The sequence below is a fragment of the Thermobia domestica genome, chromosome 11 (assembly GCF_964235325.1).
Source record: "Thermobia domestica chromosome 11, izTheDome1.hap1.1, whole genome shotgun sequence".
Classification (NCBI taxonomy): domain Eukaryota; kingdom Metazoa; phylum Arthropoda; class Insecta; order Zygentoma; family Lepismatidae; genus Thermobia; species Thermobia domestica.
Window position 1 is genome coordinate 214,656,210 of NC_137464.1, and position 17,988 is coordinate 214,674,197.

At 34.9% G+C, this 17,988-nt stretch overlaps 1 protein-coding gene across 5 annotated transcripts in view; it reads right to left on the bottom strand.

Annotated features, from left to right (window-relative positions):
* LOC145664722 (sorting nexin-14-like) overlaps positions 1-17,988 on the bottom strand; it is a 245,233-nt gene that overhangs the window by 75,937 nt on the left and 151,308 nt on the right. For all 5 annotated transcript variants that reach the window (XR_014127514.1, XM_081731601.1, XM_081731600.1 and 2 more), the window contains 2 exons: positions 15,779-15,980; positions 3,766-3,897 (listed from right to left, as the gene is read on the bottom strand). Coding sequence is in view for 4 of the 5 variants with exons in the window: in XM_081731601.1 (XP_081587727.1) it covers positions 3,766-3,897; positions 15,779-15,980 (334 nt within the window). In the remaining variant the exon portion in view is untranslated. The remainder of the gene's footprint in view (positions 1-3,765; positions 3,898-15,778; positions 15,981-17,988) is intronic.

Sequence of the window (17,988 nt, forward strand, 5' to 3'; positions counted from 1 at the left end):
TATATATATATATATATATATATATATATATATATATATATATATGTGTGTGTGTGTGTGTGTGTGTGTGTGTGTGTAGCATTCCGACTCACACAAATTTCTTTCTTTCTATGTGTACGTATTTCTTTGTCGCGTCATGCATGTGTTCCGGATTCCGTTTCTGTTTGATCGCGTTAACAACATAACTTCAGCTGTTTTTCTATCCTCTGCTCGCATGAATTCCTATTCATGTCCATACCATGCTCGGTATGTTATCAGAAGTTGGGGCATTGGTTTTAGTTTTCAATTCTACCCGACACTGATATTTCTCACGACCCCTTTCCCGTTTCAATACCTTACGCTATATCCAAGATTGCGGCTTTCAAGATGGCCGCCAAGTTAGTGTTATAGCATATCAGATATCTTGATATCATCCCGGTGCTCCCCGTCCTTTCCGTTTTCGACATAAACGGGTATCTTGTGTCGTTTGCCTTATATCATATTGTCGCATGGTGTTATGTTGAAGAGCATATTTCCGGTATTTGTGAATGGGGGCAGCTCCAATTTGGCATTTTTTCTTCTTTTGTATTCTGTGTCCTCTGGGCAAAGTTTGAGTCGGATCTGATAATGCTTGTTCTGTACGTTGCTTGTTAGCAGAACTAAGCTGCATACAGGAATATAGGTATGCATTTTACAGGTCAAGAGTTCTTAAATTCCAAAAATCGGTAAACAACTGTTATTTGTGCTCGGCGTTTAACTTGTTAAAACATTGTTTGGTACATTTCCAATATTCACAAAGAACAACTATGTCGACCTTTCTCTTTGTAGTTGATGTGTATTCCAAATCCAAGTCATACAAGAGATTCTGTTTCTGAGTCACTCGGTATTCTTAGACTTTCTCTGACGTTTTATGTCGATTCCTGTTTGTATTATCTTGAATACCTAATGGGCCACCAGTTGGATCATCAAAGGCCATGGAACACACCTTTGCAACAAAAAAATAGAAGAAAAATGTCGCATATTTTAGGAGCAAGAAAATGGTATTCATCACAATAGAAATATGATGCAATACAATTAGCACACAAAATCAATGTATTTATACATGAAAAGAAGAAAAAAAAACTTTCATTATCGGATAAATAACCATTACATGATGGACTGTATGACGAGCTCCTGTCTTCTAAATCACTTATATCTTCTGAGATATCGCTTTCGAATGGTTTCTATTGACGTAAACACTCTCCTCTAATATCAACCATCTTGCCTTGTGGATTGCCACTGTCTTACTCTCAAAATGTGTATATGAGAAATCAAAGATGGCATTGTTATTAACCAAAACTGAAAACATTGGCTGAAATTGTCTATCATGTAGGTTTCTCAAACACGGATAATTCAATTTTCATAAAAATGTGAATTGTTATTATCTTGCAGCAGGGGTCTGATTTATTTACACTACATTTGAAAATGAAAAAAAAAATGAAACGAAATCTTTGAGTTTTACGTCCCACGGTTATGCCGGTTAGGCTAAAGGAGACGGTGATTATGAGAAATAAATGAAATGGTGGAATGAAGAAAGTGGGAGGAAACGGGAGAACCCCGAGAAAACCCACGCACACGGTGTTTGTCCACCACAAAGTTCACTTGGCGGGGGCTGGGATCGAACCCGGGACCCCAAGCACCAGAGGTGAACGCTCTACCACTGAGCCACCGCGGCCCCAACATTTGAAAATATACACCGTCAAGTAGCAGATTGTATCTATTGTTGTTCGATTTCTCCTAATAACGACACACATGTTCGTAACAATGATGCACATATTCCTAACAATGACACACATATTTCTAATAATGATATACATACTTCTAACAATGACACACATACTCCTAAAAACGATACAATACTTCTAACAATGATACACATATTCCTAATAACGGCACATATACTTCTAACAATGACACACATATTCCTAATAACGATACACATACTTCTAACAATGACACACACACATTCCTAATAACGATACACATACTTCTAACAATGACACACATACTCCTAATAACGGCACATATACTTCTATCAATGATACACATTCTCCTAATAAGGTTTCACATACTTCTAACAATGACATACATATTCCTAATAACGATACACATACTTCTAACAATGACACACATACTCCTAATAATGGCACATATACTTCTAACAATGATCACATATTCAAGCCTCCCAGCAGGCGACTGAAAAAATATAGGACAGTTTGGTTTATACAATATAATATTATGCTCTGAAGCACAGAAAAAATGTATTGTAAGAAAACGCGCCACTCTTCACTCCAATAGGCAACCTGAATCATATTGTCGCCTGCTGACACATGAGAAGAGAAACATGAAGTGTTACAAAAATATGAAACTTGGAGAACAAAATGTATGAATCGATTCGAGATGTACAAGAATGCATCGATAAATGGACTAGATTTAGATTAATACAGAATAAGAGTATACATATAACATTTTACTTTTTAAACTTAGTAGACCTGCTCTATTCCATTGGAAAAGAGAAACTGATTGAAATAAATGACCTGATATACTAACTGGTTCATATTAGCTTTGCTATCTAAACTCGGACTTAAAAAAAAAAAAAAAAATTCACTGAACAAAGCAACGTTTATAAAAAAATTTATAACTGTGTAATGAAATATTTGAATCTAATTAAATATTGAATTATTTCATCAACGTATTTCCCTCTAAAATAAATAATATAACAGCATTTCATTATTCATAGCCCTGCGAATTATATATACATTTCAACAATTGTTATACAACATAAATTTCAGGACAATTCCACTTCATAAATAATTTCCAGGATTTTCACAATTTTTGTTTTCCATGACTTTCAGGACGTTTCCACGAAACACTTTTATTTCCAGGTTTTCCAGGACGCGGAGGAACCCTGCATATTATGTACAGCAATATTGGAAGACGTTGGAATATGTTGGTGAATACCAACACACCTCAATGCCTAGCCTACACTGCTGCATACACTGCTGAAAGAAAATGCTAACACATCTTGCGTTATAAGAGACTGGAGCATGGTAAGCTTTCCATAGCTAAACTTCACTGGGGAAGAATAAGCACATAGGAAACACACACACACACAAAAGTGGACATAGAAGGATAAGAAAGAGCAAATTAAAAAAAAAAAATAGTGAAGATTCTAAGTAGTCCCTTAAAAAATGCTATGACTTATTTAGCATATTGCTAATATCTAGCAATTTAAATCATCACTGGAACTGTTTGGCTTGTATTTTTAATAATTTAATCACTGAAAAATATAGGAAATATACGACAAGATTAAAATATAGGGCATATATAGGACAAATATACACAAATTTCCAAAATATAGGAAAAAATAGGAAAATAGGACAGCTGGGAGCCCTGCATATTCCTAATAACGGTACACATACTTCTACCAATGACACACATTCTCCTAATAACGACACACATACGCCTAATACCGGCACATATACTTCTAACAATGATACGCATATTTCTAATAACGGTACACATACTTCTAATAATGTCACACATTCTCCTAATAACGATACATATACTTCTAACAATGACACACATACTCCTAATAAAGACACACGTACTTCTAACAATGACACACGTACTCTTAATAACGACACACAAACTCCTAACCTTGACGCACATATTCCTAATAGTACTCCTAATACTATTTGTAAATAATCTAACTCTAAAGGAAGAGGAAAATCAAATAAAGTGTACCTGGAAAACTCTTCGTAAGAAGACACATGCTGCATATCTTACTGTTTGGCGTAGCTCCTGTACGAAACTTTCATCGGTAGTGACACTTTTGTACCAATCATAAACGAACTCTTTCAATGTTTGATTCAAGAACTAGAACAGAAAATTAAATATATCATAATAAAAATCAATAATAAATACAATCAATGTCATTAAATAACAGCTTATATGTATGAGAGAATTATTAAAATATTTTCATAACATTTTTCTTTTTTCCATACAAAATAATAGTGAATAATTAACTCGATACCTAACGGTACCCAACACTTAATTGTGCCCCTTTATACGATTTTAAGTACGAATTTTCGGTTTCCACTGCAAGAACTTACTGAGTCACTTACCGCGAAAGAATGTAGAAAAGTTAAGTTGGTACTATGAAATCATTACTTAACATATACAATGTTAAAGGCTCAAAGCAAAACAAACTAGTGCTGATTTCTCTCAATTCCTACACAGTAATGTAATTAATATTAACACGTTAAAACATGGAAACATTGAAAATTTTAAAACAGAAAAGTTCTGGCACAGTACTCTTAACTTAATGATATAACTGACTTTATAGTGCCTATCTATATATTCACACAAAAATGATTTTCAAGAGCAGCTATGCTACCTTTGGCAGTACATTGATGAACGATGAAAACGAAATTCTTGGACTTTGAAATTCATCGAGGGAATGACGCAGAGAGCAGCAGGATGGGCTTATGAAATAGTTTTCGAAGTTACATCATTAATATAAAAATTGCTTAAATGGCCTATTTCAGTTCAAATCTTACAGGTGATGGTCAAATGTGTACCATGGCCACTTTGAATTTGTATGAAAAATATATGTGTTAAAGACATACATGGCCATAGTGCTACAGTAAAGTATTTTTGGTCTCAGTTGATTTGCAACAATATGACAGCCCCTTGAAAAATCAACAGACTGAGTTACTTTTGCAGCGAAGTCAGGAAGTTGCACTTGAAATGTGTTATAAAAAGAGAACACAATTTCAGGAAACTTCCTTTTTTTTATTGTATATTGTGCTTTCAAAACTTTCAAACCATACCAAACACAGACATGAGAAGAGAAACATGAAGTGTTACAAAAATATGAAACTTGGAGAACAAAATGTATGAATCGATTCGAGATGTACAAGAATGCATCGATAAATGGACTAGTCTGGTTGGAATGGATCCCCCACCTAACGACAAAAGACATGTCCAGTCTGTTTGGGATGAACCTATAGTCAAGCTTCGTATATCTTCACTCCTATCATCAACTAGTAACCCAGATGACAAAGCCAGGCTGTTAGCTGTCTCCTCCTCCAAAAACGGAGCATGGCTTCAAGCCCTACCTTCTCACACACTCGGCTTACACCTTTCTAATGAGAGCTTTCGTATTGGTATAGATCTGCGCTTAGATGCTAATATTTGTGAGCCTCACTACTGTCCTGCTTGCCACGCATATGTTGATAATAAAGGATTACATGGTCTTTCATGTTTAAAAAAAAAAAAAAGTGCGGGAAGACAATCTCGACATTATAATGTGCACGACATTATTTGTAGAGCCCTCGTATCATCGAGAGTTCCTTCAATAAAAGAAGCAAATGGTTGTTGCCGCTTTGCTGGTAAAAGGCCTGATGACCTTGGTACCGTGGAAAAATTGAGGAACACTAGTCTGGGATTTCACATGTTCCGATATGTTTGCTCCTTCCAACTTACCCCATTCTTCAATTCAGGCAGGTCTCGTCGTCGCTCACAGAGAATCAGACAAAAGACTAAAATACTCAAACCTATTGGACAAATATTGGTTTGTAACAGTAGCAATAGAGACCAGTGGGTCTTGGGGTCACGAAGGATCTAATTTCATTAATGAAGTTGGTCATCGAATAGCAATCAAAACTGGTCTTCCCCCGAGCTACTGCATTCTTTTCCCAACGTATCAGCATTGCCATCCAGCGCGGGAATGTGTCATCGATTTTAGGCACATTACCTCCTGGTAAAGAACTGGACGAGATTTTTCTTCTATAACCCACAATAAGACGGAAGTAGAGACATCCTAGGAGGCTGACAACCACTTTGACGATGATCATGAAGAATGTTTTGAATCCAGTTTGGATAAATATAAATTCTTGGAAGTCATGACTAATACCGGTAACTTTGGAAGTGGTAGCAACATTATCTACAGATTTTATTTTGTTGCTCAAAATCGTTAAAGACCCGAAAGATATTGTTGTCAAGCTGTCCAATGTTTATTTTGGAATAACAAACTGTTTCTAAATTATGAATTTGTACTTCTTCTGAAGGTATGAAGATTGTAATATGTGACATTTTTGCATTAGTTCCGAACTAAAATTTTATGTCCCATGATGATTTTTTCTGATTAAAATGTATTGTACATGTAATTTGGAAATTTCCTGTGCTCAGTTGAAGAAAAACATGATTTGTTTTATACGTGGAACAAATACTTTAAAAACATGACAACTCAGGACAAATGTTAATTCCATCCTACCTTCATACTACAAGTAAGAAGTAGTCATCAATAATGAAAAATTTCATATTTTGACAATATATATATATATATATATATATATATATATATATATATATATATATATATAGAGAGAGAGAGAGAGAGAGAGAGAGAGAGCAACCAACATTATGCTTTATTTTTTTCAAATTATGATTTATTATGCTTTATTGTTAGTTTCAATCATTGTTTACATTAATCGTATATAATGTATAATACTTACTGTACATTAAATATTCTAAATATCTTGATCTATTTATTAATATTTTATGCAACCAGTTTCTTTCATATTTAATTAACTTTCTACTTAATGCACTGTAAAAAGATATGCTTTACTCAAGTCAGTTTTTTTTATCACTTGTGTGCGCGTTAGAGGTGCATACAGAAAGGGAAAGTTAAAGATGCCACCAAAAAGTACAGAAAGTGCTCAAGATCAAGAGGTACACATAACAATATAATGTGAAGTTCTTGTATACTATTTATGGTTCGCAGAAAGTTTTCTTCATCTTTTCCTTTTTCCTTTTCTCCACATCAAAGGATCACACCGAAGTTTACAGAAATGAAAATAAGATTTTCATTGATGCATTGTTATGTTATCAATGATTTTGCATTGTAAATATTGGTTTAAAAAAATATTAATACCAGGGTTGGCTGGCTTAAACCAAGGTGGTTTAAACCAGCTGTTTTTTTTTCAAACAAAAAAAAACCAACTGGTTTAAACCAAAAAACGAAAAAGGTTGGTAAAAGTGTAAATGTTCGTAAAATCTTGTTAAACACACATTTGTGGGTTTTCAGTTTCACTCCCATATATTACACTAGTTAACAAAGGTTTTGTTACATAAAAGGAAATACCTGTTCTTAAAGGAACTTTTTGCGCTGAATTCGAATATGCACTCGGTTTTTCTCCATCACGTACGATTTTCCCGTAACAGAGGGATTTTCGGGAAAATCCCTCAAAAATTTCCCTTTTCGTTTATTTTACACCCCAAGATCTTGTCCCCTTGCATATACTAACATAGAAATTATACCTAAGTATACTTTGATTCATATTTAACAAACCCTCCAAGTTTCGTAATAATCGCTTTATTCTTTCTAGAGAAATAAATATGTTTGTAAGCATACTGTGTGTACTGTTTATTGCACCTTATAGTAATGCTTTCAGATCTCTTAAGTTGAGGTAAAACGTTTTGCTTTATTACCACAAACACATATATAAAATATAATACAATATAATTTACAAGTGTGACAATTTACAATAAACAATAATACAAATGTACTAAAAGGTCATGAAAAGACAATCAAAACTATCACAATATATGAAACTTCCATTGGGTTACAAAAACGTACACTACTTCCTTCTTTTGTAAGAAATGTTGCATTCTCTAACAAGACACCAACAATAGTCCCCCATCATTGAAGGATCCCATCGTCCCTGGTACCTTTTCTCCATTGCCATTATATCTTGGTGGAATCTTTCCCCCTGTTCGTCGCTGAGAGCACCTAGGTTAGCAGGAAAGAAGCTGAGGTGGGAGTGCAAAAAGTGGATTTTTAAAGACATCCTACAACCCAACTCTTTGTATTTCTGTATCATGTCCTGTACGATTTCTGTGTAACTCTCAGCTTTGTTATTGCCCAGAAAGTTGCGCACAACACACTTAAATGCTGTCCAGGCAGTTAGCTCAGCACTGTTTAACTTGCTGTCAAAGCTATCATCAAACATTAATTTCCTAATTTGGGGACCAATAAACACTCCCGCTGAAATCTTAGCATCACTCAGGTTAGGGAACTTATCTCGCAAATACTTGAAACCTTCACCAGATGTGTCCATGGCTTTGACAAAGTTTTTCATAAGTCCTAACTTGATATGAAGTGGCGGTAGTAATATCTTATTAGGATCTACCAAAGGAGCGTATTTGACGTTGCATTCTCCAGGTACGTAATTCACTCTAGGTTCCCATTCCTTCACTTCATAATGTTTGTCATCAGCTCGGCTATCCCATAAACATAAAAAACATTGGTACTTCGTGTAACCGCACTGCAGTCCTAATAAAATACCAACTACCTTGAGATCACAACATATTTGCCAACAATGGTCCTTGTAATTTATAAGATTTAGCAAAGTTGACATGGTGTCATAGTATTCCTTAATCTTCACTGAGTGCGCAAGTGGTATAGAAGGTTTTTTATTTCCATTATGTAAAAGGACAGCTTTAAGGCTGACCTTTGACGCGTCGATAAATAACCTCCATTCTTTTGGAACGTAAGGAATTCCTAGCTCCGCCATCAACCCATTTATATCCGTACATACGCACACATTATCTTGCATTGAGAAATAGCTTGAAAATTGAACATGCCTTTTCCTGTACACTGATATGTTCGTTTCTGCATCCAATAAGTTCCACTGCTGGAGCCTTGATCCCAGAAGTTCCGCCTCTTGTTTTGTCAGGTGCAAATCACGGACTAGGTCATTAAGTTCACTTTGCCGGATGAAATGTGGCTCGCAAACACAGTCAGGGATGAACGTTGGATCCTTGGATGTACATGTTGATGTCGATGGTTCATCAAGGTCATGATCATCATCAGAATCTTTTGGCCATATCTCTTCCCAGTTGGTAGGGGGCTCGGGAAGTGGAAGTTCATCCCCGTGCGGAATAGGTCTAATTGCGGATTTAACGTTGGGATAACTTATTGTGTATTTGCTTTTTTTTAGAATGTCCCTTAACTACTGTGAGACAAAAATAACAATCATCCAGATGGTTGGTGGGTTCTCTCCACACCATTGGTACAGCAAATTTCATGAACCTCCGTTTTCCTTTGGCCCATGCAACTAAAGTGACGTAGCACGACGCACAAATTATGTTGGGTGCCCAAGTTTTGTCCTGATCTCCCACACGACATCCGAAATATTTATAATATGCTAGTTTTACCGATGGCGTAATGGATCTACACTGTCCTTTAACTACAAACTGGCCACACACATAACAAAAACTATTTGGTGAGTTAACACACGAACGCCGTCCTCTTGACGCCATTGTACTGATCACAAACTAAACTTCTGGTCTTAGTTGGGTATAATGCCGTTAAGATCAAACATGAAAGCACTCTTAGCAGCAAAGACAACTTTGAAAGTGAAGTAGTGTTAAACCACACGTCAATATAAAAATGTACAAAACTCCCTCACCAGGTGTCAAGAACACAAGAAAGAAAGAAATGCGCGGGGGGAGGGGGGAAACGATACCGTAGTGGAAAATTCAGACTGCATTAGTTCATTGTTGTCAACAATGAGTCTGTATTCCATTCTTTCTTTCTTTTGCATTCTGTTACATTTGATAACAAATATTGATAACCATTTCATGAACAAAACGAAAAAACTTGGAGAATTGTATATATATGTATTAAGATATACATATACTGTACGTTTAAAAAAATATACGTTGGAAGTATTTACAGAGAGCAATACAAGTGTGTTGTTGACTATTGTAAATATTCATTTTTATGTCTGTGTTTGTAGTAATCAAGCAAATCGTTTTTACCCCAACTCAGGAGATCTGAAAGCATTACTATCAGGTGCAATAAACAGTGCACACAGTATACATACAAATATATTTATTTCTCTAGAAAGAACAAAGCGATTTTTACGAAACTTTTAGGGTTTATTAAATATAAATCAAGGTATACTTAGGTATAATTTCTATGTTACTATATGTAAGGGGACAGGAGCTAGGGGAATAAAGTATCTGAAAAAGGGAAATTTTTGAGGGAATTTCCCGAAAATCCCTCTGTTACGGGAAAACTGTACGTGATGGAGAGAAACCGAGTGCATATTCGAATTCAGCGCAAAAAGTTCCTTTAAGATCAGGTGATTTTTCTCATGTAACAAACAAAAAGTTTAAATTTGTTAACTAGTGTTATTCGTATTATATTCAGACCTGAAGTCCCAATTCATTACTCAGAGATTATACTACAAAAGCAACTTGAATATAATACGAATAATATAAGTTCTTTTTTATAAGTTTATGAATGTTTCTTTTGTGATTTTTTTTATGGTTAGTTAATATTGTTATGCAACTGCAATCAAAGGAAAATTCTAAATATTGTTTCGTTTAATGTTTACTGTTGATAAAATACATCGAAATGTCAGACTTTTTGGAGGGGAGAGGGTCATACAAACCCCACGAGAGGCATTTATTGAAATCACAAGAATCTTTTGTACCTATTTATGTATAAATGAGTCAGACCAAAGTGGACTCAAATAATTCGTATCTTCATTCACTTTTCTTACTGATATACAAATTAAGCCGTTGTATTTCTTTAACTTGGACTAATAAAAGTCATAGTGAACTAACTTGGACTAAATTAGTTTTTCTGTAGTCTGCAGTATTTTGAAATTGTCCATATGTAATTCTGTATAATGGTTTCAATTGTGGACTGTTTATCTTTTTGTCCTTCTGAAATGACTCTTGACAATTATATTAACAATTATGTAAAGATTAGTACAACGTATTTTTATCAGGAATCCTTCGTGAGTGAGTCGGCAGACGTATCGCATTTGTAGCCAATTAGTCCCGGTTTCGAGTTCAAATGGAGGACAATTTCTCTCGGATGTAAGCCGAGAAGCGGTTTGGATTCCGCTTTAAGCTTATGTGATCCCTTTCAGCATAACCCGGTTGTTGCATAGTAACACCAAGGCTAAACAAACTTGTTTCTGTCCATATGTAATATAAATACATAGTGCAAATTATTTAAACCAAAAAATAAAAACCTGGTTTAAACAAAAAAAAAGTTTAAACCAAAGACAAACTTTTTTTTTTTTGTTTTTTTCAATAAAAACCCTGGTTTTTGCCAACCCTGATTAATACAGTATGTTAACTCTTTCGCTGACACCTTGATTTCAGTACCCCTACCAAATGTGCCACGTACACATTTGCAACATTTAGCCTTTTGTAACAAACTATCTACATTTAGCGGAAACCAAGCATACTACATAAAATGAACAGGCCAACACATGTGTGCCACCAGAATATAAAAGCTCTCCATACCTGCGTTCCACTTTCCATAGAATGTCTACAATGAGTACTACCTCTTGACGCCAAATGGCGTCAATGGCACTCGGCAATATGTATGAATGACTCCATATGGCGTCAAGTGGCAGTGAACGGGTTTAAACCTGCAGTTCAAACAGAATTTTCCAAGAATTGTGCTATATATTTTCAATTATGCTTTATTTTCTAAAATTATGCTTTATTATGCTTTTAAAATTAGTTTCTTCTGGATCCTTAGACAACCACAACCATATTCAACGTACCAACCATATGCGAAAATTGCTATTATGCTTTTTATGCTTTTGGGCTTTATATATATAAAGCCCCATTTCGATTTACATAAAAATTACTCTCAGCGTACCACAACATTATTCTTCAACCCTGTGAAGACAGATTGTTACTCAGATAGTTACTGCTTAAGTACAAACTATCACTATGCAATTTATTTTAAAAATAATTATAGTTTGATTTTATCGTCACAGCTCCAGTAGTTAAAAAGCTACAGAGGAGTCACAAGATACATGCAAATTTAGGTCTAGATCCTGTGTAATTTTTGAAGAATCTTAGTGAGATACAATTAAAACATAAGGTGCTTTGTTAGTGTCTAGTTATTCTTAGTACCAGCAAGATAAAGCATAAAACGGGTGGAAGGACTGAAACAGATTCAGACTGTATCGTTCATAAACATATCTAGATATATATTATTTCAGTGGAAACGATCTGTCTTGTGACAGTGGAAATGATCTATCTTGTGACAATGTACACAATTATCAGACTCAAGGAAAGTGACAATATTCTATTACAAACTTTAGTGGAACATCCTCAAACTAAAACTTTCCTATACACCTATTTTATTTTTTTATTTTATTTATTTATTTATTTATTTTGTTTATATTCTAAAAGATATAAATCCATATATTTCAATTAGAGGCATTACCGTCAATGTCAGGCAAGAAGGACGTTGATTTCTCCTAAATGTTACTAATACAAGAAAAAGGGATAGTTCTTTTCAATGACAAAAAAGGAGATTCAGCATCTATGAAAATAAAAGAAGTGGAATGACAGACAAACTTCTCTGGAAGATCAACAAGAGAACTGTTGAATAAATGCCTATCACAAAGTGATTTTTTAAAATATTAATTACATTAAGTTAACTTTCTAATTAAGACATCTGAGAGAATGTCACAGTTTTTTTTTTTTTTTTTTTTTATTTATTTATTTCGGGAAGTGTAAATATCTGTTCATAATTATGTTTTATTAGTGAATTTCAGTAACAGTAAGTGAACGGAATAAATGTGTTTTACCTCAATTGTCTTGGAGTTGTTTTCTTCTAAGCTGAGTTTCAACAGGTATGGTAAGTACCAATGCAAGTACCTTGCATCTGGCACAATACTAAATTTTCAGTATATCAGTATGATACAACATTCCTGTAGGTAAAGGAGTAGTAAAAGAGAAATTTACATATGATTTCATTACTTAGATTTCTCTTTTCCTCCCCTGCACTCCACAGTTACCTATACCTAAATTAAGACTGCTCCATGAAATTTAACTTTTTTTTAAAAAAAGTGACTGGGCCTAAAATCGAATTAATTCTGGTTTACTGAAAAGTAAAAAGCCTGAAGCTGGTCAGAAGAAAATCTGGGTAGCGTTGTGATCAGTGCATTATCATTGTACCCGCAAGATCCGGATTCGATTCCCGGTATCGTATCACTTTTCACTCTATAATAAACGTGTGACGCAAATTAATTGGATAACTTTGAACGATTTTTTGTGCTTAATAGGTTGGTTTTGATATGCGGAAAGTTATTATATATTTAGGTATACCTAACAATAAAAATTTGCGTTTATAAGCTAGATAGTTGAAAAAACATGAAATGAAATCTTTGAGTGTTACATTCCACGATTATGACGGCTAGACTAAAGGAGAGGTGACGATGAGAAATGAATGAAATGGTGGAATGAAGAAAGTAGGAGGAAACGGGAGAACCCCGAGGAAACCCATGCACATGGTATTTGTCTACCACAATGTTCACTTGGTGCGAGCTGGTATCGAACCAGGGACCTTATGCACCAGAGGTGAACGCTCTACCACTGCGCCACCGCGACGCCGATTAGTTAGTTGGAATCATTAAACTTACAAGTGTATTGCACAGATTCCCCTACGTTGATTTTCTTTCAACTTCGTAAGTTTATACGTGTGTCTGAAAGAAGATAAACGACGCACGAAGAAGCAGAAACATGTAAAATTCGCAATATGTTGCTGCCACAAGAAGACCGCTTACTCTGAAGTATCTATCAAACAAGAGTGTTAAGTGTCAAAACATCATTAAGTAGTTATATCAAAATATTGCAGAATGAATAAAATAAATGTTCATATATTTCAATAGTTCTTGAACTCATGATTGCACATATTAATGTGCAAGTAAAGGATCTCTCTGTATCAAACAGTAGAATCATGAAATCAAATAAGATACAAAACATCTACAGCATACAAGGATGTGAGTTTTGTTATTAAGTCGCATAAGTCAAGATTCAGTTATTCGTGAACGAATAATACTAATGGACGCACACCATGTTTTGCAAATACACTATCATTGAATATGAAAAATGAAGAGACTTTCTGCTGATAGAATGTTTAAGATAGGGTTATTCAAAAAGTGCGCTGGTTTTGTTACATCAAATTATGAACTTTATTTTTTCAAATCACACTGACAAAATTCATAAACAATTTAATCACACATTCCGATTTCAGGTACGGTGAATGACGTCGGGCATATGACCTCCTCTACTGCGCTGGCATGCAATGACTGTACGTGAAATTCGCTAAGACTGCCTGACAAGTTTTCACTTGGATTTCGCCGATGACTCGTCGAATTTCCTCTTTAAATTCACGGATGGAACGGAGTTTATTGACATACACCAATGACTTAAGAGTATCCTGAAGAAAAAAGTCACAAGGAATTAAGTCGCATGACCTCGGGGGCCATTGCTGGTCAGCATTACGCGAAATAAGGCGATCCGGGAACCGCTCTTGGAGCAATTGGATTGTTTCGCGGGCTATAGTAAACTGTTCCATGGCTAGACACAGACACAAGAAATTAGAGAAATTCAGACTAAGGCGACAATCGGAATGTTTGTGGGTAGAGCAATAATACAAAACAACGTTATCAACCGAGAAACAAACATTTGCCGGACAATCCAAAACCGGCGCGCTTTTCGAATAACCCTTTACATTTAATATGAAAGCTATGAATAGTTCTTTTCTGACCTGTTTGTTGGTAATAAATGTTATAAATTAGATGTGAGATAAAGATGCAAGTCATGATTTTCGAAATGTACTATCCAAATTGACAATTAATATGACTATCCTCCCCTAGTGTGGTCTAGTTAGTAGCGTGCATGAGTTCCGGGATCGATTCTCGGTGGGAGAGTCTTGAAATTTGAAAGCATTAAGGTAGTTTGGATTTCACTTTAATTTATAGATCCACGTCTCATACAGCCTCGATACTGAAAAGGGACGCTACACTTCAACCAACTAATGTCTATAAGTATTGGATACTACTACGACTTGCTCCTTGCGTACCATTACTGTTGTATCAAATTTTCTGTTCACTTCACTTCTACATACAGAAACCACAAAGAACAGTGGTATTACTAGACGGAAACAAATCTGTGTATAACGTAATCCTATCTCTTGTAATATAAAATGAATGTTTTTTTATTATAATTTGCATCACACTTTTATTATAGAATGAAAAGTGATACGATGCCGGAATTGAAATCGGATCTTGTAGGTACCGTGATGATGCATTGACCACTACGCTACTCAAATTTTCACCGGACCAGCTTGATACTTTTTCTCCTCAGTAAACCAGAATTGGTTCGATTTTTGGCCCAGTAAAATTTTTTGCTCTAAATGTTATTGGAACAGTCTTAATTTAAATACGGGTAACCTTGATAAAATATGGTTCAATATTATAAATTTTATTTAAGTTTCAAAATGTGGCAATAAGGTCACCACTAATTAGATGGTTAATCTTATGGACCATTTCATTCCAAATCATACAGGGAGAAGGCGGAGGGGGGGGGGGCGTCGACCACCTTTAATTTGTACGAAAAATATATATGTTCAAGATATGCATGGCTATACTGCTACAATAATGCTACAACAAAATATTTTTGGTCTTAGGTGATTTGCAACAGTGTGACAGCAATTCGAAAAATCATCAGATCGAGTGATTATTACACTGTTATGTAGTACATTTTAACTTCTTCGGATCATACACTATTAGAAGAAAATCATAAGCGTACAAGCCAGAACTTAAGAACATCATAGTGCACTAGACAACCTGTGCAAAATTTACGTTTAAACAAAAAAGACTGAAGAAAAAAACACTGAACTTTTCTTATATCTACTTACATCTTCTAAAGCTTCATCCACTTCTTCCGGAATGTCCATCCCTACCCAGGGCTGTAACGCAAGCTGATTGAGATTTGAACGATGTCGTTTGCATTTTTTGTTGCCACAAACGGTACAAGATTTCGGAACAGGTAAAGGCGGTATTCGGACAAGCGGCTGCGGAGTTATCATAAATAGGAAGTTTGGTGCTTCAAGCCTTGAGCTAAACAATTAAAAGAAAAGAAAAATTAATTATTATACACGAGATGATATATAAAATATAGATCTAGGATATTTTATTTAATTTCAAAAGTAACATTTACAAGGACTATAGTTAAGTTCATATAATACTTAATAATCAAATCTTAAATTAATTTTTATTGGGAAAAGACAGTTTCTACGAACCGAATTTTTAGTATTGATGTAAAAGAGAAGTAAGATTTCAATAACGACACTTCAAAAATAAGTTTATTTTACAACACTTTTAAAAATATTTTAATAATTAGTTTTTTTTTAAAAAAAAATATCTTTTTATTATTTAGAAAGAAACCTTTAGAAGGAAGGAAAGTATATTTTGTGCATTCCTAAGTAAAACACTTAAGAAAAAGTCTCATAAGAGTAGTTCGTGTGGAATATTGTATTGTATGGAGTAGAAACATGGACATTACGCAAAAGTGATGATGACTAACTCGAAGCTTTCAAAATGCAGGTTTGGTGAAGAATGGAGATAATTAGCTGGGTCGAGCGGAAAACGAATGAGAGGGTATTAGAAACGTTGCGGGATAATAAAACAACTGAAAAAAGGAAAAGAAATTGGCTGGGACATTAGTTGAGAATAAACTGCATCATGAGAAACGTGCTAGAGGGTATGTAGCAGGAAAGAGAGGGAGGGAACAAGAAGGCTGCAGTTGATGGACGGTATCAAAACAGAACATTCGTAGACGAAGATAAAGAGGTTAACTGAAAACCATGGAACAAGGAAGTTTTTCAACTGCGGCAAATGACCTGCTAATGGTTGCACAACACCTTCATTATTATTATTATTTATTCTAGACTAAGCTGAAAAAACAAGAAAATATTTAGCAAAACTCGACTCTACATCAGCTCTCCTCTCTGTTGTAGTGGCTAGCGCTCGTATCTTTGGTGCATGAGATACCGGAGTAGGAGAGTATCGAACGCACAACAATAGTTTAGATCCCATTTCGAACATCATATAATGGCTCGATGCTGACGAAAGATGCACAAACAAATGAACTAATAAACCGAATCTCTATCTCTTGCCTGCGGAGTTATTGCTCTTGGTTTATTACGCCCATTTTTACTTTCGAGCAACAACAGCAGAGAAAAAAATGTGATCGTAAAAGAAAGAGGAAATCGAGATTTACATGTTTAATAGTTCCTACATGCCGAAAAACGGATTTTGGTTATCTGTCAGTCCGTCCATCTCTACGTAAATACATTCACTCGCCTAGAGACCATACCATTCAATCTATTGAGACCAAATTTAAACCTAAGGTTTTTGTTAAGAGTCTCTAGAGGAATTTCTCGGATTTTCTTCTACTCCCAAAAATAAGGGTCAAAATCAGAATTAGTGATTTTTTCGAAACCGTTGTAAGGAAATGAAATCTTTCAATTTTACGTCCCACGGATATTCCGGCTAAGCTAAAGGAGTCGGTAATCATGAGAGATGAATGCAATGATGGAATGAAGAAAGTGAGAGGAAACGGGAGAACACCGAGAAAAAACACGCACACGGTGTTTGTCCAACACAAAGAGCACTTGGCGCGAGCTGGAATCGAACCAAGGATCAAATGCACCAGAATTGTACGCTCTACCACTAAGCCACCGCGGCCCACACCGTTGTAACGATTTTGTTCATATTTTATATAACAATATACTAATAATAATCTTACACTGTGATATATATATATATATATATATATATATATATATATATATATATATATATATAAATAGAAGGGGTAGTTTACTCTTGGAGCGAGTTTTATTTTCGGACGATTTTCTCAAATTCAGATACTTTTGTTTATATTTCTTAAATAAATACTTCATTAATAACCTGACAGTATGGCATAACTCGTTTGTCCTGAAAATATCCGCAGAGCGTAGTTTACTTTTGGTACAGTTTTCTTGGGACATTTTTTTCTGGAAAAGCTTTACAATTTTGTTTTGTGTTAAAAACAGATTTTATGAGAAAAAAAAAAGAAAAAAAA